Genomic DNA, 22,493 nt, shown 5'->3' with positions numbered 1-22,493 from the left:
AATTTATTGAGTTTGGGAGTTCATGTTTTTCTTTGTTTCTCCCTGTTGATGTTCATGTGTGTCCTTAATATTACACACATTTAGCATGTAGTGCTTCTGTCTTGTGAACATTTGGTTGTTGAATATATTTCTTTAAACTGTATCTTTTGTCAAGTTTTCATTACACAATAGTCACTTTTGCGCCTTGAATCTTGCACCTGATCAGGTATGAAAATACTAAAACTAATACTGAAACTAACTGAAACTAAGCATGAAACCAAAAATAAAAACTAATAAAAACGAGCAAAACCACTCTGAAAACTAATTAAAACTAACTGAATTAGAGAAAAAAAAGTAAAAACTAACTAAAACTAAACTATAATGTAAAATCCAAAACTATTATAACCCTGGTTCAGGCTGGAGTGTCCATTAATGGCCCCATTGTTTTGCTTGTCTTATCAGATTTCACTAACTTCAGGTTTTAAGGTGGTAAAATTGTGCTTAGGGATGGGAAGGATCACTCTGAGGAAAAGTCTATGAATTATGATGCTTTCTAAGAATTCCCCATGAAAGTTGGAGGACTAAATCCTGCTAAAGATAAATGTTATTCCTAAATAATCCTTTTTCAAGGTAGGAGGGCTTCAAGAGCTTTACAAGTTTTGTTAAGCCAGTTTTTTCTCCAAGTGAGTAAACAGAATATGTGACCATTTTAACTTTATAAGCTTTAGAGGATCCAATCATCAGTTGAAGAGAAGCAACAAAAACCAACCTGCATGGACAAAGCTGTCACGTTGGTATTTATGGTGTAGAGACTGATTCAAGACAGAAGACTGGGTCTCACACTTCATTTCATTTTTTTATGTCAATGACCGGAGTGTTAGATTATCAACCAGGCAGCTGAGAGTTTTAATGTAAACAGTGTCCAGCTTTCACTGCTTCATTAAACTCCTTCACTTTTTATGTCTGACAAATTCCAAGTGAAGGTTTTTTTAATATTATATTTAAAATATCCTAAAAACTTTCAAAATTAAATAAACCTATCAACAGAAGAAGAAGCAGCTGTTTATTGTTTACATGTACACAATGTTGTGAATAAGTATTTGCCCCCCTGATTTTATTACATTTGAATTAATAACTCAAGTGTTTCAGATCATCAAACAGATTTTAATAACTATAACTAAAAAATGTAGTTTCTAAGTGATGATTTCATTTATTAAGGGAAACAGCTATCAAACCTACCCGACCCTGTGTGAAAAATAATTGTCCCTCATTGTTAAATCATGAATTAACTGTGATTCATTTTGGAAAGCTGAGTTCAGCCTCGCTGCTGCACCCAGGCCTGATTATTGTCAGACATGCTGAATCCAGAAATCCCTTAAATAGAAGCTGTCTGACAAAGTGAAGCAAACTAAAAGATCTCAAAGAGTGATACATCATGCCACGATTTAAAGAAGCTGCTGAGAAACAAAGTCAGTGACATCTATCAGTCTGAACGGTTACAGAGCCATTTCTAAGGCTTTGGGACTCCAGAGAACCACGGTGAGAGCCGTTATCCACATATGGACAAAACAGTGGGAACCTTCCCAGGAGCGGCCGACTACCAAAATTACTCCAAGAGCATCAGGAGGTCACAGAAGAACCCAGAACAACATCTAAAGAGCTGCAGGCCTCACTTGGCTCAGTTAAGGTCAGAGTTCATTGTTCAACAATCAGAAAGAGGCAAAAATGGCCTCCATGGGAGAGCTCCAAAGAGAAAACCACCGCTGACCAACAAGAACACAAAGGCTCGCCTCACATCTGCCAACAAACATCTGGATGATCCCCGAGACTTCTGGGAAAATATTCTGTGGACTAACAAGACAGAAGCTGAACTTTCTGGAAGGTTTGAGTCCCGTTACATCTGCATAAACTAACACAGAATTTCATAAAAGAACATCAGTCCAACAGTCAGACATGGTGGTGGTAGTGTGATGGTCTGGGGCTGCATTGCTGTCATTAATGGAACCATGAATTCTGCTCTCTACCAGAAGATCCTGAAGGAGAACATCCGCCTATCAGTTTGTGTCCTGACACTGAAGCACACTACACATTAAGACGATGATCAGAAACAGACCAGCCAGCCCACCTCTGAATGGCTAAAAGGAAAAAAAAAAAGGTTTTGGAGTGGCCGAGTCAAAGACCAGACACAAATAGATCCTTTAGGGTTAGGGTTAGGGACCTTAAACAGGGCATTCACTCTCCAGTGTGGTTGAATTAAAACAAGGGTTAGGGTTAGGTGCAGTCAGTTATCAGGTTTACTTTGTCACACCGAACAGGCGGGTTTGGAAAGCTTAATTAATGAAGCCATCATTTAAAAACTGCAGTATTTACTCTGGTTATGTTTGTCTAATGTTAACATCTGTTTGATGATCTGAAACATACATATAAAGATGTATGCTTTTTGTTTGAAACGTATGTATTGTGTTGAAGAGATATCACCTGAAGTTGAACCAGGGCTGGACTGTAATTATGTGTAATAGTGCAGCTTCGTGGATTAGTGGATTTATATCTGCAGAAAAAGATCAGGTTATTGGATGGTGCCACTCCATGCTCCGCCTCTGGACACGCTGCTGTTAATTAGTGCAGATTAGATTGTGTGCGGGTCAGTCTCATCACCTTTCTCATTGAATGCAGTATTTCTGTTGGGGTAGAAAGTACAGGACAGGAGGAATGACTTGGGTTTGTCATAACCTTCTAACCAGAGGCCTCCTGAGATCTAAACTGTGAATCTTACAATGCCCAACACTTTAAGTGAGCGTGTGGACAGGAGCAGCGGTGGAACGCAACTTCGTACATTTGCTCAAGCACTTCACTGAAGTACAGTTTTAATGTATTTAACTATTTCGATGTTATACTGCTTTCTTCTTCTGCTGAACTCTATTATAACTGCTGTCAGCATGTAAACAGTGTCTGACTTTTTAGAGGCTAAAGTATTGCTTCCAGTTTATTCAATAAACATGCTCATTGCATAAGTTTTCATCAAGTATAAACAAAGATTGTACCATACGGTACATTGTTTTTACTGCTCATTTTATCTCTTTTGACTATGAGATCACTGTCACTACTTTTGTGTGTTTCTTTTTTTTTAAAGTTGTGTTGTCCTGCAGCTTCAGCAAGCAGACTCATGGCCTGAATGCTCTGTTGTGCCAAACGTGTTTGCTTTGCCGAGAGGTGCTCAAAAGATTCTCCACAGGCACCTCTTGTTAGTTTTTCCTCTTTTTTAATCATTTGCATGAGTATCCGTGTGGTTATACAATGATGGAGCTGACAGGGGCAAGGGGCAGGTTAGCAAAAGAGAGATAAAGAGGAGGAGGAGAAAGGAAAAACTGGGGGAAGAGATAAAAGTAGAGGACTAGTAAAACACACTGAATCATCAGCCCCCCACATCTCGTGGGGGGCAGCTACAACCAGTACCAGACCCTTTTTTCTTTTAAATCAACCAATCACATCTTTTGAAAGAGTTTGTTTAAGGTAAAAGCTCCTTTCTTTCTTGCTCAGTTACTCTAACCTTCCTAAATTACCCCTAAGCCATAAGATCTAATTTTCGGCTCAGTTAGGAGCTCCAAGAATGTTTGTTAATACAGGCCGATTATGTTTTTTCTTTGAGGCATGTTAAACATTACTTCTCTGTGGGTTGCACAACTGTTTCCAATCGTTACCTCTTATCCCTCTTTATTTCCTAGAAGTAGATTATTTGTTTGCACCTTCCTGCCTTACAAACAATTTCAGGGTCACTTTTAATACCAGATGACCCGGTGCCCTTGCGGAGTCCAAGCTCAGCTGTGATTGGCTGACGATTTGTGTTTGTGGAGGGAGGGATCTGTTTGAACCAATCAGATTGAACAGATAATGATGTGGCTTTTTGTGAGGAGTCACTTTTTGAAATTTCCTAAATGTATACAGCAGATAAAATAAGTACTGAACCTGTCAACCATTTTCTAAGTAAATATATTTCTAAAGGTGCTGTTGACATGAAATTCTCACCAGATGTCAGTAAGAACCCATGCAATCCACACATGCAAAGAAATCAAACCATAGATGTCCATAAATTAACTTATGTGTAATAATGAGGAACGACACAGGGAAAAATTATTGAACACATAAAGAAATGGAGGTGCTAAGAGGCATCGAAATTCATGACACCAGCTGAAGTAATGTCACTTAGAGCAAATTAATATCAGCTGGTTCAGTCCCAACTGATGGCCTTTAAAAAGGTGTCTCATTAACAAGGTGTCACACAAGAAGCACCTCACGATGGGTAAAACCAGTGAGCTCTCACAAGACCTTTCCAACCTCATTGTTGGAAAACATACTGATGGCATTCGTTATAGAAGAATTTCTAACCTACTGAAGGCTCCAGTGAGATAGGAACATAATCCAGAAATGGAAAGAATGTGATTTCACCGTGACCAGGTGCTCCCCACAAGATTTCAGACAGAGAAGTGAAAAGAATTATCAGAAGAACTGTCCAAGAACCAAAGAGGTACAACCGTTTCAAAGAAAGCACTAAGTAATGCACACAGCCACCGTGGCCCATATCCACGCTCACTACAAAAGACTCCACTCCAGAAAAAAAGTCTAAAGTTTGCTGAACAACATTTAGACAAGCCTGGGAGGATATAGTCTGGTCACAGGAGATCAAAATGAACTCTTTGGATGCCATAATACACACCATTTTTGGAGGTCAGAAGTCACTGCATATCACCCCAAAAACACCACACTAACAGTGAAGTTTGGAGGAGGGAACAGGATGGTGTGGGGCTGTTTCTCAGCTTCATATAACTGAAAGATCAATGGAAAAATGTACTGAGGCATTCTTGATTAAAAATCTGCTGCCATCTACCAGAACGATGAAGATGAAACATTTCAGCACTAACACTGGATATTTATTATATATAATATATAAAAAATAATATATTTTTTCCCTGTGTCAGCATCCTGCTCTACGCTGACACCATTCACAGGAAGTTTGATAAATATTGAGAAAGAAAAATTAGTATTTTTAAAAATGTTTGGAGCCACTTTTTTAAAGTTCAGACATTGTTACTTACTAAGTATTCTTAAGCAAATGTTACCTTCACTTGTTTTCAGTCTCAAAAACACAGCAGAGATGACCATGGTGCCAAAAACCATTCCAAAGAAGGAGATATGTTTGATTTGAAATGTGCAGAAATCTTTCTGTAACACTACCAAGAAACTGAAATCCTGATGATAAAATAAATTAATAATCTATTTATATTTAATCTATGCATCATTATACTTTCCATGGTCCAGCCCACTTGGCTCCCTGAACTACAATGGGTGAGACACCTCTGTCTTATCTACCTGCAGGAGGCTGGCACAGAGCACATGGCCCTGAGAATGTGTTTCATGTAGGGGGTGCTATGAGTTGGGTAGCACCTTCAGCACTAAATCTAAATGAGAGTGGTATAATTTATGATATAAAGTCAAATGTACATTGATTATGTATGGTTTCTAATAATATGATGGTCTTTAAAACAAAGTCAGATAAATCCTGTATTGAAAATAATGTTGATCTCTGAAACCATAATCATCTAAGAAAACATACAGAAAATATAAGTGAGAAACCCGCAAGGAACACTCAAAGGAAAGCCAGATATGCAACGACAAAACTGCAACCATCAAACAGCAAAGGCAGCACTGCACCTCAGGCTTTATCAGAGCATCTTCAGACACTGCTATTTCCTGCCAAAGCCATTGATGAGCTAATAACAAGACTGCCACAATTTATACAAACACTGTCCAAAAGCAGCTCTCCACTGGCTTTTATGAAAACCACATTTACTGAATATCTTCATGATCAGAACATCGTTGTATTTACAGGAAAGGCAGATTAATCAGCTCATCATCAAACAGTTCATAACAGGCTAATGGTAGTTTGTGCTGATGTTCCACAAAGAATGTCTTCAGGATTCAACCTGAAACTTTTCATTGTGCCATTAATATCCAGATGCTAGGTTGCTGCTCTGTTACTTGCAAAGAACCCTCAGTGCACCTTCAGGCTGTACATGCATATATATAGTCCCTAAAATCAGGGTTATTCCCAGAGGGTTATCAGGATTATTAGGACAATCAGTCCAATATCTAGGTTCTTGGTTTTGCACTGTTTAGAAAACTTTATGATTACGTGTGGCCTCTTACACACAAACCTCGACCTAAATACAGATTCGATGGTCAGGTTGGTTTAACTCTGTCCTTGTTTTTATTGTTCGGTGTTTGGCTTCAGCATCAAGAGCTTCGACAGAGAAAGCAGCTGTTGTTCCCCATGCTAATGCTGCTGCTGCTGCCTCGCTTCGTGCGTATCTTGGCCTCTGTGTGAATGGCTCAGTGTGTCACCAGCAGTGATTACAAATGTCATTGTATAATGCCAACACATGCACATGCAGCGGGAGCAAGAGGGAGTGGGAAGAGGGAGTCTTTTACATACATGGTTTATGGCAGAAAAGTAAATTAAACTGGTTTTTATATCATTTACTGTTTATTTTGCACGTATTGGATGAACTGTCTCCAAGAAAGTGCTTCTTGAAGAGGTTTTGATTCACCGCGCTCCAGTGCTTATGAAAAATAAACATGCTCATGTGGCTGATATATCACCCAAACTATATGAGGGGAATACTGTTGCTCTCCAACTGTCAAAGCGTTGCCTTTGTTTCTTCCTCTTGACTGAAATGTGCCAGAGCGCGTGCCAGAGATTGGTGCGTAATGGACACCCATCCATCCTTTCTACTCTTGCCTCCTCCTCATTGTTCTCCGTGCTCCTGGCATGCTGGGCTGTCTCCGGAGTCCAGTGAGAGGAGGAGACAAAGCCAGAGATTACAATAAATCGTCTGAGTCACCATCCGAGGGAGAGACGCAGAGGGAAACAGGGAAGAGAAGAGACTTCGTGTTCTTTACGCATGTTATGCACACTTTCATAGACGTTTGCCGTGCGTCCTGACGCATCCAGTGATCAGGCTTCTCCGAAGTACAGCGGGATAGTAAATGATTGCAGTTCTGTTTATCGGTGTTTGGCATTAAATGCGACAGCATCCCTGTGGGTTTGGACCAGGTGCTTTTTTCCCGGTAACCGTTTGTCTCTCAGTGCATCACTGACAAAAATGTCGGGTCAGAAACCGTCCTTGAGGAGCGAGGGCTCCGGGCAGAGCCGCTTTCAAGTGGATGTGGTAATGGAAGCATCATCCTCAGCGTCCGGTCCGGCTTCCGCCGATGGATCCAGACCTCCCGAGGAGTCCAAAGGCCGGTTCAGGGTGGTGGGCTTTATGGATTCGGGCGCGCTTGACATCGGGCTCCCGCCTGATATCTCCCACGAGCCGGACACAGCAAAAAGCGACTCAGTCAGCCTCCATTCAACTGGCACGGGGCACACTCACATCTCCGATTCCCACTCCAACACCTACTACATGAGGACCTTCGGACACAACACTATAGACGCCGTGCCTAACATAGAGTTCTACCGGCAGACTGCTGCGCCATTTGGGGAAAAGCTGACCAGACCGTCGCTGTCGGAGCTACACGACGAACTCGATAAAGTATTAACAAACACTGTTTATTGCTTTTGTCGTTTAAAACAGTTCATCTCAAGTTTCACAGCAACAACTGAGAGTTTAAAGGGTCACGTGTTTTAGCTAAACTTGTATTTTAAAACACTCGTTACAAGTAAAAGTCACGCGATCCATATTTTATTTTCTGTCAAGTTGAGTTCATTATCAACGCAGTTCATGTAAAATCGTAAACTTTAAAAGATGTTTTGACACCGAGAGTTGCAAAGTTATTTCCCAAATTTTAAAAACAGAACTAACACGCCATCATGCAGTTATAACTTCCCCGTTCACCTGACCTGAAGTCAATTCGTTTATCAGTAAACACAAAGATTCCCTTCGCGCTTCCCTCCACACAATACTGCTTCTCACGACCTTGCAGGCACCCCCAGCCGCGCTCCCACTCCTTGCACGCACTCCAAGGTATCAGACCACCATTGTACAATAACACTGAGCCAAAACACCAACTGGCAAAATTAACACCACCAAGACCTTCAGGGTGACTAAACAGCGCAGGTCTGTGTGCTTACGTTTTATCAGTGTCAAACACCTGAGACTGAGATTCTGTTGCCAGAGAATAATTTTCAATTTTTGTAGAGAGAAATGGTAGAACAATCAGTTATTATTTTTTTTTTTTTCAGCTTTAGAGGAGAGGTGGGTTTCTCTGTGAATATAATCACACTGCCACATATAGAGCCCAACAATTTTCCCATTCATACTTTCACTTTAACACCTTCACTGTGACAGTAAAGGCACACAAAAAACATCAGGTATCCTATAAAGACTTAGACAGACTTTATTGTCATTCAAATTTACACAGTACAGTGCGCATAAGAACGAGATATTGTTGCTATGGCTCGACATGGTCTAAAATTCTAAAATTTAAAGTGTCAATGTTGTGTGTAAAATATAGTGCAAAAATTTGGCAATAAAATATATAAATATATACAGTAGCAACAAGCTCACAGCAACAATATATTTCACAAAGTAAGTTGTATGAGGTAGTTAAGAGGAAAAAGCAGCATTTTATCTAGTGTTCAGCAATCTTATGGCATATGGAAAAAAGCTGTTTCTGAAACTGGCTGTTCTGCATCTAAGACTCCGGAGCCTTTTTCCAGAGGACTTTTCCAGAGTAACGAAAAAGTCCATTGTAAGGGTTGGAGGGGTCTTTATTGTTTTGTGATGGAAGTGGTCAGTCTATTAAATCTCTCCAAATCCTGCCATTCTGGGCTGTGGAATGAGATCCAATGAAGGCCACAAAAAAATGATTTGTGTTCTTTAAGCCATTCAGGAAGCCTCTCTTTATTATACTTTTTGTTCTCTGTACTGCAGACTAATCATTCAGTATATTTCACTTCTGCCCAGAGATTCAGAGTTTTTTTTAGGATTACCATCACATTTAAAAGGCATAATAATATTGGTCATCTAATTAAAATGGTTTTCTCTCCAAAAACTAAAACCACAGACTGTCTGATCAGAGCTCAGAAGACAAGTTGTGAACTTTAAAGTGATCATTTGTGCAACTTTTATTCACTTGCCTTCTTTCTTTTTCCATCAGGAGCCATTTGAGGATGGCCTGGCCAATGGAGAAGAGCCATCAGCAGCTGAGGAGGCAGCAGCACTGGCAGCGAAGGAGGCTAAAGGAGGAACTGTCAAGTTTGGCTGGGTCAAAGGAGTCCTGGTTAGTGTTAGATTCACAGATGGATGTTAAAGATGAGCTCTGCTTCTTGTGAGATTTCAGTGTGTTAAAATACTTAAAATGAAACAGAAGACTTTCTTCCCAAAGAGTGGGCATGAATGACAGCCTTTGGTGTGACATAAACAGTCAAACACATAATGTCACCATCTTGATGAATGAAATGTATTGTTTTTGTTGTTCTAGTCCCATCAGTTTGGATCATTTGAGGAGAAATCTAGATTTAGGGAATCTAATCATTTTGAAAGGTGCCTACAAGCAGAAGAGAGACAATGAGACACCGCTTTTTCTCACAAAAGTTACAATAAGCTAAGTTAAAATACTGCAGACACTGGTTCTGTCATCTTGCACCAGTGATTTAATTTGTAACCAAAGTCTGCACAGTAGTGATCAGGAATGGAGATGTGCTATTAAAGTCCTGCTCCATCTCTAAAACCTCACTTGTCATAACAGTAATTAGTAATTGGTAGTCATCTAGCAAGCTTGCTATATATATAAACCACTTTTTCCAACAGTTTGATGGTACTATTAGCTTATTACTGAGGAGAGGGCAAAAGGGAGAATAGGAAAATTTATCCAAAAGCTAATTATGTACCAGTACCCTTGTATTACTGCAGCATCCTTTTCTTAGATATTTGGCTTAATTTCTGGCAGCTGTCATGTTGTCCAACTCTACATTATAATTAACTTCTGTTTGTGTGTTGCAGATCCGCTGCATGTTGAATATCTGGGGTGTGATGCTCTTCATCAGATTGTCCTGGATTGTTGGACACGCTGGAATTGGTAGCTACAAACCATAAGTCATTCTGGGAAATGTGTGAGCCCCTTCATCACCCCAGTATCTAAACTAAAAGCAGATTAAAAGAGAAGGGAGATGATCTTAAACAGCTTGTTTTCAGAAAGAAAATGAACTGACAGGCTAGACCAACATAAATAAGTATTGTTTTGAACCCATTTGTGCAAAGCTACTCTAGTAGAATCTAAGAATAAAATTATGGAGCTAGACATAAGCAGAACAGATCTTTTTGAATTTTCAATAGAGATAAAAGTGTTAAGCAGTCATATACCCACATGGAAAAATGCACAACCAACCTGAGTGAAATTGATACTACCTCCATATTTGTACATAAAGATAGCAACTAGAAAATACCAGAATGATATGCTGACAACACATTGACGATCTTTCAGATCAATGACACTTTGCATTACTGCTCATTTCTACTCATAAACCATTAAAAATAGCTCTTGTATGTTTTTGCAGACTGCTTATTGACCACAAAATCAATAAGCAGTTTATGATTAGAGGTAAGATATTTAAAAACTGGAAGAACAAAACAGCATGATAAAGTGCTAGCTAGCTTTGTTTGTACACTGGATATACAAGATCAGCAGGACCCTAAGAGTCTTCATCAGTAACACAAAGGGGATGTGAACAGCACTAGAGCCCGCTAGGAAAGCTGCAACTGCCAAGTACCAGTAAAGAGTAAAGCAAGTCCTGAAGAGTCAGCTGAATGGGAAGAACAAGATCTGGGCAATCAACATCTGCCAGTTGTCAGATACCCTGCTGGGATAATAAACTGGCCAAAGGAGGAAATGGAAGCCACTGATGTTAAGACAAGAAAGCTCCTTACCATGCATGGAGGGTTTCACCCCAAATCCAGTACCCTGAGACTGTACGCTAAGCGGAAGGAAGGCGGCCGAGGACTAGTGAGTGTCAGAACCACTATCCTAGATGAAACAATGAAGATCAATGAATACATGAGGAAGATGGCCACAAAGGATCATGTGCTTAGTGAGTACCTCAGGCAGCAGAAACCCAAGAAAGAAGAGGAGCAAGAACAGGAACCATCATGGAAGGACAGGCCTCTGCACGGCATGTACCACCGGCAGATAGAAGAAGTGGCTGATCTAGAGAAATCCTACCAATGGCTGGACAAGGCTGGACCGACAGACAGCACAGAGGCACTAATCATGGCAGCACAAGAGCAAGCTCTAAGTACAAGATCAATAGAGGCTGGGGTGTACCACACCAGGCAGGACCCCAGGTGCAGGCTGTGCAGAGATGCTCCTGAGACAATGCAGCACATAACAGCAGGGTGCAAGATGCTAGCAGGCAGGGCATACATGGAACACCATAACCAAGTGGCCGGCATAGTGACCTGGAAGTCCCAAGGTCACAATGGGACACGCCCCCAAGGGTGGTTGAGGACAACAGAGCTAAGATCCTGTGGGACTTCCAGATACAGTAAGACAAATGATGGCTAACCAACCGGACATAGTAGTGGTGGACAAACAGAGGAGGAAAGCTGTAGTGACAGACGGTGAAGGTAACAGTGGTCCCCGTGGTAATCCCCCAAACTGGGAGAATGGCTCCAGGAACGATATCTGAGATCTCTGTCCAGAAGAGCGCAGTCTTGGGAACAGCTAAGATACTGCATAGGACCCTCAAGCTCCCAGGCCTCTGGTAGAAGATCTGAGTTGAGAGGACAAAGAACTGTTGTTTTTGTTTGTTTTGATAAAAACACTGGAGGGAGGCCCATTTGGTACATTTGCATTTTTTACTTTGTTTGTGTGCTGATTTTAAAGTAGACTTTGAAAAGCTTCTGACGTAATTTTATGTAAGACTGTCGATTATTACTCACTTATCTGTAACATCACATATTTTTCATGTTTTTGTAAAACAGGATTGACTATTGCTATCATCCTGATGGCCACTGTGGTCACCACCATCACCGGTCTGTCTACTTCTGCTATAGCAACCAACGGGTTTGTACGAGGGGGTGAGATAGCACCTGAACAAGACCTTTTATTTTGACAAAAGGTTTCTAAAGATGTGTTCACACTGACTTTCAGGATATATTTTTTTTCAGTAGAAAAATACAAAGACATCAAAAATCTGAATTATGTGCTGTAAGAATAAAACCCTGAATGTTGCTACTTGCCATGTACTAGCACTGCTCAAATGTATTGAAATAGCAACATATTATATCACTTAACATCTGAATTTCATGTAATTCAGGAGGGGCATACTATCTGATCTCCAGAAGTCTGGGGCCTGAGTTTGGAGGCTCCATTGGTCTTATCTTCGCCTTCGCCAATGCTGTAGCTGTGGCCATGTATGTTGTAGGCTTTGCAGAGACTGTCGTTGAGCTGCTCAATGTAAGAAATGCTCTAGTATGCTTACAGAAATCTCTCTGTTTAATGAGAATGGACTCTTGTGTTGAATTCATCTGTTAATTGGCTGTAGGACGTTGATGCCCTGATGACTGATGAGCTCAATGACATTCGGATCGTTGGGACTTTGACCATCATCTTGTTGCTGGGAATCTCTGTAGCTGGGATGGAGTGGGAAGCCAAGGTATCATTGCAATAATCTTGCAGAAAAAGTGTTCAAACACAAAGCTTTCAGCTGAGATTTCAATAAAAGGGCATAAAACAGTTTTTGTTGTTTGTTTTTGCCGGATTTAAACCTGAAGCCACTGATTAGGCATTTCTCATGTGACCTCTGGGATTTGGAGCTCTTAGGAGAAGATCTGCCAATGTCTGTGTTCATTTCTGAATGCAAATCTGAAATCTACCTAAAGTTATGAATGAGAAAAGAGCTTATTTTGTGTGTTGGCAGCATGGCTAAAAGTAAGAATATTTGGTCCCACCCACTAGTGGGTAAAGACCATTGTAGGGTCTTTACCCACAATACAAAGCGCCTTGAGGCGACAGTTTGTTGTGATTTGGCGCTATATAAATAAAATTGAATTGAATTGAATTGAATTGAACTAGTCCAGACTGAACGATTTCTACAAATATCGAAATTAAATCATGTACAAAGAAGACACGTAACCAACAGGATGCAACCTCATGATGTCTGTCTATAGCTAAGCTGTTTCAAGTGAAGGCCAACACCCCAAATTCAAACACATCACCCAGGATTCATGTTTGTAATGGAGTCATTTTATCTGAGAAAATGTAAGAAATATCACTTACCTTACTCCTACTTTTCTCTTTCTGCTCATCAGGCTCAAATTGTTCTCCTGGTGATTCTGCTGGCAGCCATTGCTAACTTCTTCTTAGGATCCTTCATGCCAACAGAAACCAAAGAGCCTAAAGGATTTTTTGGCTACCACAGTCAGTCTGCGTTCTTATCATTCCTTCACAAGGAAATTAGCGTCCCCTAAATTTAGTGTTAGGATGTACAGTGTCTTGCAAAAGTATTCATACAGCTTGAACTTTTCCATATTTTTTCACATTACAACCACCAACACAAAGTGGTTACAATTGTGAAGTGGAAAGAAAATTATACGTGATTCAAAACATTTTTTACAAATAAAAAACTAAAAAGTGTGATGTGCAAAAGTATTGAGCCCCCCTGAGTCAATACTTTGTGGAACCACCTTTTGCTGCAGTTACAGCTGCAGGTCTTTTAGGGTATGTCTCCATCAGCTTTGCACATCTAGTGACTGAAATTTTTGCCCATTCTTCTTTGCAAAACAGCTCAAGCTCAGTCAGATTAGATGGAGAGCGTTTGTGAACAGCAGTTTTCAGATCTTGCCACAAACTCTCGATTGGGTTTAGGTCTGGACTTTGACTGGGCCGTTCTAACACATGAATGTGTTTGGTTTGAAACCGTTCCATTGTAGCCCTGGCTTTATGTTTAGGGTCGTTGTTCTGCTGGAAGGTGAACCTCCGCCCCAGTCTCAAGTCTTTTGCAGACTCCAACAGGTTTTCCTCCAAGATTGCCCTGTATTTGGCTCCATCCATCTTCCCATCAACTCTGACCAACTTCCCTGTCCCTGCTGAAGAGAAGCAGCCCCAGAGCATGATGCTGCCACCACCATATTTGACAGTGGGGATGGTGTGTTCAGAGTGATGTGCAGTGTTAATTCTCCACCACACATAGCATTTTGCATTTTGGCCAAAAAGTTCAATTTTGGTCTCCTCTGACCAAAGCACCTTGTTCCACATGTTTGCTGTGTCCCCAACATGGCTTCTGGCAAACTGCAAATGGGACTTTTTATGGTTTTCTTTTAACAATGGTTTTCTTCTTGCCACTCTTCCATAAAGACCACATTGGTCCTGTGGACAGATTCCCCCACCTGAGCTGTGCATCTCTGCATTTGGTCCAGAGTCACTGTGGGCCTCTTGGCTGCATCTCTGATCAGTGCTCTCCTTGTTCGGCCTGTAAGTTTAGGTGGACGGCCTTGTCTTGGTAGGTTTAAAGTTGTGCCGTACTCTTTCCATTTCCGGATAATGGATTGAACAGTGCTCCGTGAGATGTTCAAAGCTTGGGAAATCTTTTTATAGCCTAAGCCTGCTTTAACCTTCTCCACAACCTTATTCCTGACCTGTCTGCTGTGTTCTTTGGACTTCATGATGCTGTTTACTCCCCAATATTCTCTTAACCAACCTCCGAGGTCGTCACAGTGGGTCGCAGCTGTATTTGTACTGAGATTAGATTACACACAGGTGGACTCTTTTAGTCACTAGCAGTCATCAGGCAACTTCTGAATGCAACTGGTTGCACTCAGAGAAAACGGAGCTCAATACTTTTGCACACCACACTTTTCAGTTTTTTATTTGTAAAAAATGTTTTGAATCATGTATAATTTTCTTTCCACTTCACAATTGTAACCACTTTGTGTTGGTCTTGCACATTAAATTCCAGTGAAATATATTTATGTTTGTGGTTGTAATGTGACAAAATATAGAAAAGTTCAAGGGGTATGAATACTTTTGCAAGCCACTGTATAATAATGACCTGTCTTAAATATTCTTCTGTCTTGGCTCTACTACAGCTGCCATCCTTTTGGAGAACTTGGGTCCAGACTTCAGAGATGGGGAGACGTTTTTCTCTGTGTTTGCCATTTTCTTCCCTGCAGCTACTGGAATTCTGGCTGGAGCCAACATCTCCGGAGACCTAACTGTAGGTTTTACACCTTTAATTAAGTGCATTTTTACAGTATTTAAAATGTTTTAAAATTTTAATTCCTATACTGTATTTGGTCATAATTTGGCAAGTTGCAGCATTACCAACTAGTGATGTTGTGCCAATATTGCTTTTTAGTTACACAATAATCAAACTACACAGAGACTTTTCTACAAAGTTGCAGTGAAGTTATAGAACATATGTATATTCACTAATGTAACTATGACTTCATATCAAAGTCAGGGATTTATATATATATATATATATATATATATATATATATATATATATATATATATATATATATATATATATATATATATATATATATATATATATATATATATATATATAAATATATATAATCACACTTAACATTAATGCATATGTATGCACAACCATTTGGTAACATTGTAATGGGGACCTGGCTTTTACTTGCCTATTAAGCAATTTGAAATGTCAAGCAGTTGCAAAAGGCTAATAGAGGACATTACCACACCAATGCCCCAACCAATGTTTGTAGGGGTAGTCTTCATCACTGTATTACTGTGATTTAACATTTGGCTGATCTCAGAGATGTAGACTGTTCAAAACCTTTACCATACTTTGGGTTGATGCAGAATTTGATTTATAAACCCCCAAATCCTGGGACATGTTTCTCTGTAGCATTGTGAATGTGACAGCTTTGAAAAGAAAACTCCCCTTCAAAAACTTACATTGACCTGGTTACTAGTTTATAATTTTGGGGTTTAAATCTTTTGTGCTCCTATTTCTTGCATCTTTCTATGTCTATGACTTTTGAGAAGTATAACATATAGCATCATTTCCACTAAATTAAAAGCTCATCCTGTTTCCATCTTTAGGATCCTCAGTCTGCGATCCCTAAAGGCACTCTGTTGGCAATCCTCATTACAGGGATTACCTATGTGGCTGTTGCCATCTCTACAGGTATGTAGATTTTAACAGTTATCAGTAATACATTTTACTAACTTTTCCAAGAATCACACCAGTATTATTATGGTGAAGATGATGATGATGATGGTGGTGGTGGTGGTGGCTGTCAGCTGTCAACGGATAGACAGCTAGATTTTTTCTCTTGGTTTTGACAGCAACGTCTTATTGGCATGTAAAACAAGTACGTCTATGGTTCCTATACACTGTATAAATACAAAATGAATGTCGATTCTGGATCTGAAAGTGAAGCCTTAAACCTAAAGTTTTCTAACAGCTAAAAATGTCTCCAGTTGTAAAGAACTCCATGGGAAAACTGCCCTTCACTCCTTTGTTAAATCAAATCCAAAATCAGTAGTACATTAATAGGAAAGTGCTGTTGAAAGTAAATAGACCAGATGTAAAGTGAAAGAAAAAAAAAGGAACAGCTTTGTAAACTGTTTCATTGTGACTGGAAGCCTCTGGAATGTGATATAGATCTGTATGCCGGCTTCACCTTTTGCAGGTGCCTGTATTTTGAGAGATGCAACCGGCGACCACAATGACACGGTGAGCCCTACAGTGAACTGCACTGACGCCGCCTGCACGCTCGGCTATGATTTCTCCATCTGTAAGGAAGGAGGCTGTCCATATGGCCTGATGAATGATTTCCAGGTAACACTGCAGCAGAAAATGCATGTTAAGGGCAGGCAGGCTGACATTACAGTGCTCACAAACTCCAAGAAATTTTTAAAATAATAAGTTTTCACAGTAATTGCAATATTTGATAAGCTTAGATTTATTTTCTGGCTGCCTCTTGATGTTATGGTGCATTTGTTAACATGTTTATTTTTTGGTACTTATTGTGTTGGTTGTTCCAAGGATTATAGAGAACACACCACATTGAATCTATAATAGTGACAATGATTAATTTTGGGGTCCCTCTGCATGAGCTGAAGAAGGTAGCTGGGGAGAGGGAAACCTGGGCTTCTCTGCTTAGGCTCCTGCCCCTGCGACCTGGCCCAGATAAGCGAAAGAGAATGGATGGATGGATGGATTAATTTTGATCTCATGTATGACTTTATAAGGTATTTAAAAAAAAAAGGTATTTCTAAAACCCTGCTTTGATGTTGGGATGTTCTTATCTTGAATTAAAAAGTGAGTAGCAATGTAGGGATATTGTAATTTGTAGCATGTTTCAACACCTGTGGGGATTCGGAACTGTGCGTGCACTTTGTAATAAATGTAATAGGAATGATCAATTAAAAGATCTTTAGGAATTGCAGTAATTGCCAGATGCAAGGTGTTTGAATTAAAACCAGGATGCTGTGGTCCATAAACACCATGTTAAATTAGAAAGAAGTCGGTTTTGCATTGTTGAATGATAACATCATCTTTTTAGGTTGACAGAGAAAATATATATTTTGTTTCTGTTTTGGTTCTCTGCCAATAATGACTTAACTCAGTTGTGCTGTGTTAAATGGGGTAAATCTCAAAGTTGGTACCATCTGTGCAAGTAGATTCTTTAGCTCCCAGGTGCTCATGTGGGAGTTTTTCATGCTGAGCATCTTTAATGAATTAAGTGTAAGCACACTGTTGGCATGGCTCTTAAGATTAAGTTCAAATAAACGAGGGTCTGGAGCACCACCTGATGCAGTGTTCCTTGTTCCTCGTGTGGCTGAAGGCAGTTCATTCTGTGTAGCACCTTTTCATGCAGGTCAGTGTAGTAGTCTGTGAAGTGGTGTTGCCCAGATGACTGGTAAGCTGATTATAAGAGAGAAAAAATGAAAAACAATAATTTATATGTATATAATTAATTTAAAAGAGCAGTTTATGTTTTATTATTAAAAAATAAAGTAAAATAAAGTTGAAAATAGCCAACAATTACATTAAAAGTTAATCAATAAAATAAAGAGGAACAACAAAAAGAAATTAAACAATATAGCAGTGGCAGTGGCGCAGTGGGTTGATGCTCGTCTGTGGAAGAGTGATCTGGAACAATCATTTCGTTGTGTGCCTTGTGTGCACAATGACAATGAGTTGAATCTAATCTAATAATTCTGGATAAGTTGGATTAAAAAGAAAGAGATCTCAAAGAAGTATAAAATTTAACATTAATGTTAGTAAACAGCAAAAAAATATATAAAGGAAATAATGTCTAAAACATACTCAAGCCAGGATAGAGCTGTTTGAAGGTATTTAAAGATTCAGTTCAATTCAGTTTAATTTTATGTAGCACCAGCTCACAACAATGGTCCCTACAATATTAGGGAGAAAACCCCAAGAATCATATGGCCCCTGTGAGCTGTACATGGCAACAGTGGGAAGGAAAAAACTCCCTTTAAATAGGAAGAGACCTTCAGCAGTACAAGGCTCAGGAAGGGGCAGCTATCAGGCATGAGCGGTTGAGGCTGAGGGGAAAGAGAAGAGACGAGGAGAATGTGGGTTAGTCACAGCAAGCTGGATGAGGGGACCAAGATGCATTGCTGCAGGGAAATTGATGCTTTCAGCTGATATTAAAACACATTAAGAGACATTTATTGTTGACTTCAGTCAAAACTCTCAGACAAGCTTAGGAATTTGTATTTCATAAAGGCGATCACACACAGGCAGTGTGACATGAATTGAGTCACCCATATCTATTGTTTTCAGTGGAAACCTACACACTGGCGTCAGTGCTGTGTCAAGATACAAAACTGTCCCATTTACTGTTGTTCACACACATCCACAAAAGCAGCAGTTTGATCAGACTGACATACTGGTTTAACAGTAACACTTACATTGTTTCATTGTGTGAGCAATTGGTATAATTTGAAGCTATATATAGCTTCATTCATTTATATATATATTCATTTATATATATATATATATATTCATTTATATATATATATATATATATATATATATAAATGAATGAAGCTATATATAGCTTCATTCATTTATATATATATATATATTCATTTATATATATATATATATATTCATTTATTTATATATATATATATATATATATATATATATATATATATATATATATATATATATATATATATATATATATATATATATATGCCATTTAAGTAAAACTGCACAACAGGACTCTAAGAGCCTTCATCAAGAACTCAATGGGAATGTGGAGAACAACACTTGAGGCCAATTTCAAGCCAAGTGCACAAGTCACCATCAAATACAGGATTTACCAAGGAGATGCTCTGTCCCTGCTGCTGTTCTGCATAGGCCTCCCTCAGTCAGCCAGCCAGTCATCGTCATGACTGGCTACGGATACCGACTATAGAATGGAGCGAACATCAGCCACCTCCTCTTCATGGATGACATCAAGTGAACGAGACATTGATTCACTAATCCACACCACTAGGATCTACAGCAATGACATTGGAATGTAATTCGGACTGGAGAAATGTAGTCGCATGGTCACAAAGAGACAGAAGGCAGTCAGAACTGAGGGGACTGCACTACTAGAAGGCAGCATTGCAGACACTGAAGACAGCTACAAGTACCTTGGAATCCCATAGGCAAATGGGAACCATGAGGAGGACGCTAGGAAAGCTCCAACTGTCCAGTACCTGCAGAGAGTAAGGCAAGTCCTGAAGAGTCAGCTGAATAGGAAGAACAAGATCCGGGCCATCAACACCTATGCCCTGCCAGTTGTCAGAGACCCTGCTGGGATAATAAGGAACAGAGCGAGTGGGAAATTTAAAGCACTGTTTAATCAGAGTATATCATTAAGTCAGTTAAACTTCTGGGATATTGAATCTGTCAGTTAAGTATCAGAACGGGGTGTTCATCAGTTTCAGCTGCTTTGGTGTTCATGAAATTAATAACAGGTACACTAGAGGGGCAACAATGAGACAACCCCAAAACAGGAATGATTGTATGGGTGGAGGCCACTCACATTTTCCCTCATCATTTCTGACTGTGTTTTTCACTAGTTTTGCTTTCAGCTAGGGTCAGTGTCACTACTGGCAGCATGAAGCAATATCTGGACCTCATCCTTTTTTTCACTTTGATTTTCGCAGTGTGACAAATACTTATACTTTCAAAAATTGCTTCCTAAAACAAATGTGACTCAGCCAGACTGCTGCTCTGACCCTCTGCATGTGCATGTATGGCTGGGGTGTGTGTGTGTGTGTGTGTGTGTGTGTGTGTGTGTGTGTGCGCGCACGTCTGAGAGAGAGACGAAGCTGTTCTCGAAGTGCAGCAGAAATAATAGCGACTGTTGTTTTGAGTCACAAGGTTCTCGTGGCTCAGTGCTGAATGAGAGCATTGACAACATCTACCTACACACACACACACACACACACACACACACACACACACACACACACACACACACACACACACACACACACACACACACAGAGCTCACTGACACTGATATCGCTGACATGTTGCAGCACTACAGACTGAAACAACTGCTCCTGTTTGATTATAATTCTTGTTGCTGAAGAAGAAAAGCAGATCTGAATGAATCCAATCTGTGAGTGTTTCTCATCCTCTGTGCTGAGCTCAGTTCAGTTCAGTCAGTTATGAAAATATTGTGTGTCCTTTAGGAACAAATTCAATTGAATGGGTGAAGTTTTTGCTCCAAATATCATAATGATGTGCCTCAGATGAGTGGGTTGAGTCAATGCTGCTTCAAAATACACAACTTTCAGAATCTCAGAGTTGCTGTCTCATTTGGAGAAATGTGAACTGTGTTATTCACCAAAAACACACAAAAAGGATTTAGTATCTGAAACAACTTTGGGCCCTGAAGTTTTCCTTGCAGTTTGAGCATGTCAAAGGGCAGAGGGTCAATGGAACAATGGATGAACTAAGTATGAACCACTGAAGGACACTCAGCTGAACATGTGTCACAGCAGTTAATCTAAACTTCAGTAACACAAGTAAAGGGGTTATGACATCTTATGCCAAAAGAAAAAAGTGACAAGCTAAAAAGGCAACAAAGTAGCGAACAACAAAAGGCGCATCCAGTGATTCTAAGACCATCTGTGATTCAAGCCCACCTGTGATGGCTTAAATATGCTGGACACAGGAAAGCAAATTAAAAAGCACCATCTTTATGTACCCAAGACGTGCAGATATTTAGATGGTATTTCTTTCAGTGTAATTGTAAGTGTGGTGGAGATGCTGGGTATGTGTAAGGTGGAGCAATGTACAGCAACAGCTCTGCAGTGACCTGTGGCAAAAACTCACCAAAAACTGTGAATGGAAATCTTTTGAATTTGAGGCGAGGGATCAAAAGTGTGAACTGTAAAACAGAATGAGTAGCAGCCTTATAGCATCAGAGAAAACTGATATAACTGAAACTTATACAAGATTTCAAACAACTGAAATCAAGCACAAAAGTTTTGAATGTGCTCGTATATGTATTACACTCTGCAGCTGTTGGAAATGATAGCACACTGCATTTTAATAACAGATTCATCCTGAATCATCCATTCTCTTCCACTTATCTGGTTCAGGGTCTGGTCATAGGGCAAGAGGCAGGGTACACCCTGTACAGGTCGCTCAGCCTGTCGCAGGGCCAACACAGAGAGACAGACAACCATTTATACTCACATTCACACCTATGGACAATTTAGAGTGACCAATTAACTTAATCCCAGTAACTGCATGTCTTTGGACTGTGGGAGGAAACCCACGCAGCCACAGGGAGAACATTCCAGCTGTGAGGCAGTGCTAACCACGACACCACCGTGCTGCCCTCCTAAAGAAACCTTAATGATGAAAAGAGTTAGCAGATAAGTAAATTGAAGAGAGGCATAAGAGCACACAGCCTGGTGGATTATTGTCTCCACAAAGAGAATGGGGAAATGGCAACAATGAGGGTCATAGCGCATACCATAAAGTATCTTCACTAAAAGTGGAGTCCTTAAAAACCTAACCTCAGCTAACATTGGCCAAAATAAATGCATAAATAAAAAGAATCAGAAGCAGTTCTGTCAGCCTTCCCTGCAGCTACAGGTTCTCCAACTCTCCTGTAGGTCCAGCACAGGTACTTTCTTTTTATATCATAGGACATTCCTTGAATAATAGGAGAGCTATGATCTAGCTCTCAAAGCACTTGAATCACATTACTTGTTTGCATACTCTGAATGGGTGTTTATTGGTCAGTGTGAATCTAAAAGGTGTCTGTGTGTCATGCAGGTTATGAGTCTTGTGTCGGCCTTCGGTCCTCTGATCACAGCAGGGATTTTCTCAGCCACTCTGTCCTCGGCTCTGGCCTCGCTCGTCAGCGCACCCAAAGTCTTCCAGGTCAGAATTATTTCTGTTTCAGCTACCATCTGATTTATTTCCACCTGTGCCTGCTCGTGACTGTTTTAAAGTTGCTTTAAGAACTGCTAAT

General features: G+C 40.0%; 1 protein-coding gene across 1 annotated transcript in view; it reads left to right on the top strand.

The window, feature by feature from the left end:
• Nucleotides 1-6,902: 6,902 nt before the first annotated feature.
• The window catches only part of LOC115777730 (solute carrier family 12 member 2), a 30,836-nt gene continuing 15,245 nt past the window's right edge, over nucleotides 6,903-22,493 (top strand). Inside the window, exons 1-11 of the mRNA XM_030725693.1 lie at nucleotides 6,903-7,568; nucleotides 9,136-9,258; nucleotides 9,981-10,056; nucleotides 11,958-12,053; nucleotides 12,293-12,432; nucleotides 12,521-12,631; nucleotides 13,287-13,395; nucleotides 15,063-15,190; nucleotides 16,057-16,141; nucleotides 16,650-16,798; nucleotides 22,295-22,402. Of these exons, the coding sequence (XP_030581553.1) occupies nucleotides 7,137-7,568; nucleotides 9,136-9,258; nucleotides 9,981-10,056; nucleotides 11,958-12,053; nucleotides 12,293-12,432; nucleotides 12,521-12,631; nucleotides 13,287-13,395; nucleotides 15,063-15,190; nucleotides 16,057-16,141; nucleotides 16,650-16,798; nucleotides 22,295-22,402 (1,557 nt within the window). The 5' untranslated portion in view covers nucleotides 6,903-7,136. The remainder of the gene's footprint in view (nucleotides 7,569-9,135; nucleotides 9,259-9,980; nucleotides 10,057-11,957; nucleotides 12,054-12,292; nucleotides 12,433-12,520; nucleotides 12,632-13,286; nucleotides 13,396-15,062; nucleotides 15,191-16,056; nucleotides 16,142-16,649; nucleotides 16,799-22,294; nucleotides 22,403-22,493) is intronic.

This window comes from Archocentrus centrarchus, unplaced genomic scaffold (genome assembly GCF_007364275.1).
Source record: "Archocentrus centrarchus isolate MPI-CPG fArcCen1 unplaced genomic scaffold, fArcCen1 scaffold_68_ctg1, whole genome shotgun sequence".
Taxonomy (NCBI): Eukaryota; Metazoa; Chordata; class Actinopteri; order Cichliformes; family Cichlidae; genus Archocentrus; species Archocentrus centrarchus.
The sequence above is the reverse complement of the archived record's forward strand: the minus strand, read 5'-3'. Positions and strand labels throughout refer to the sequence as shown.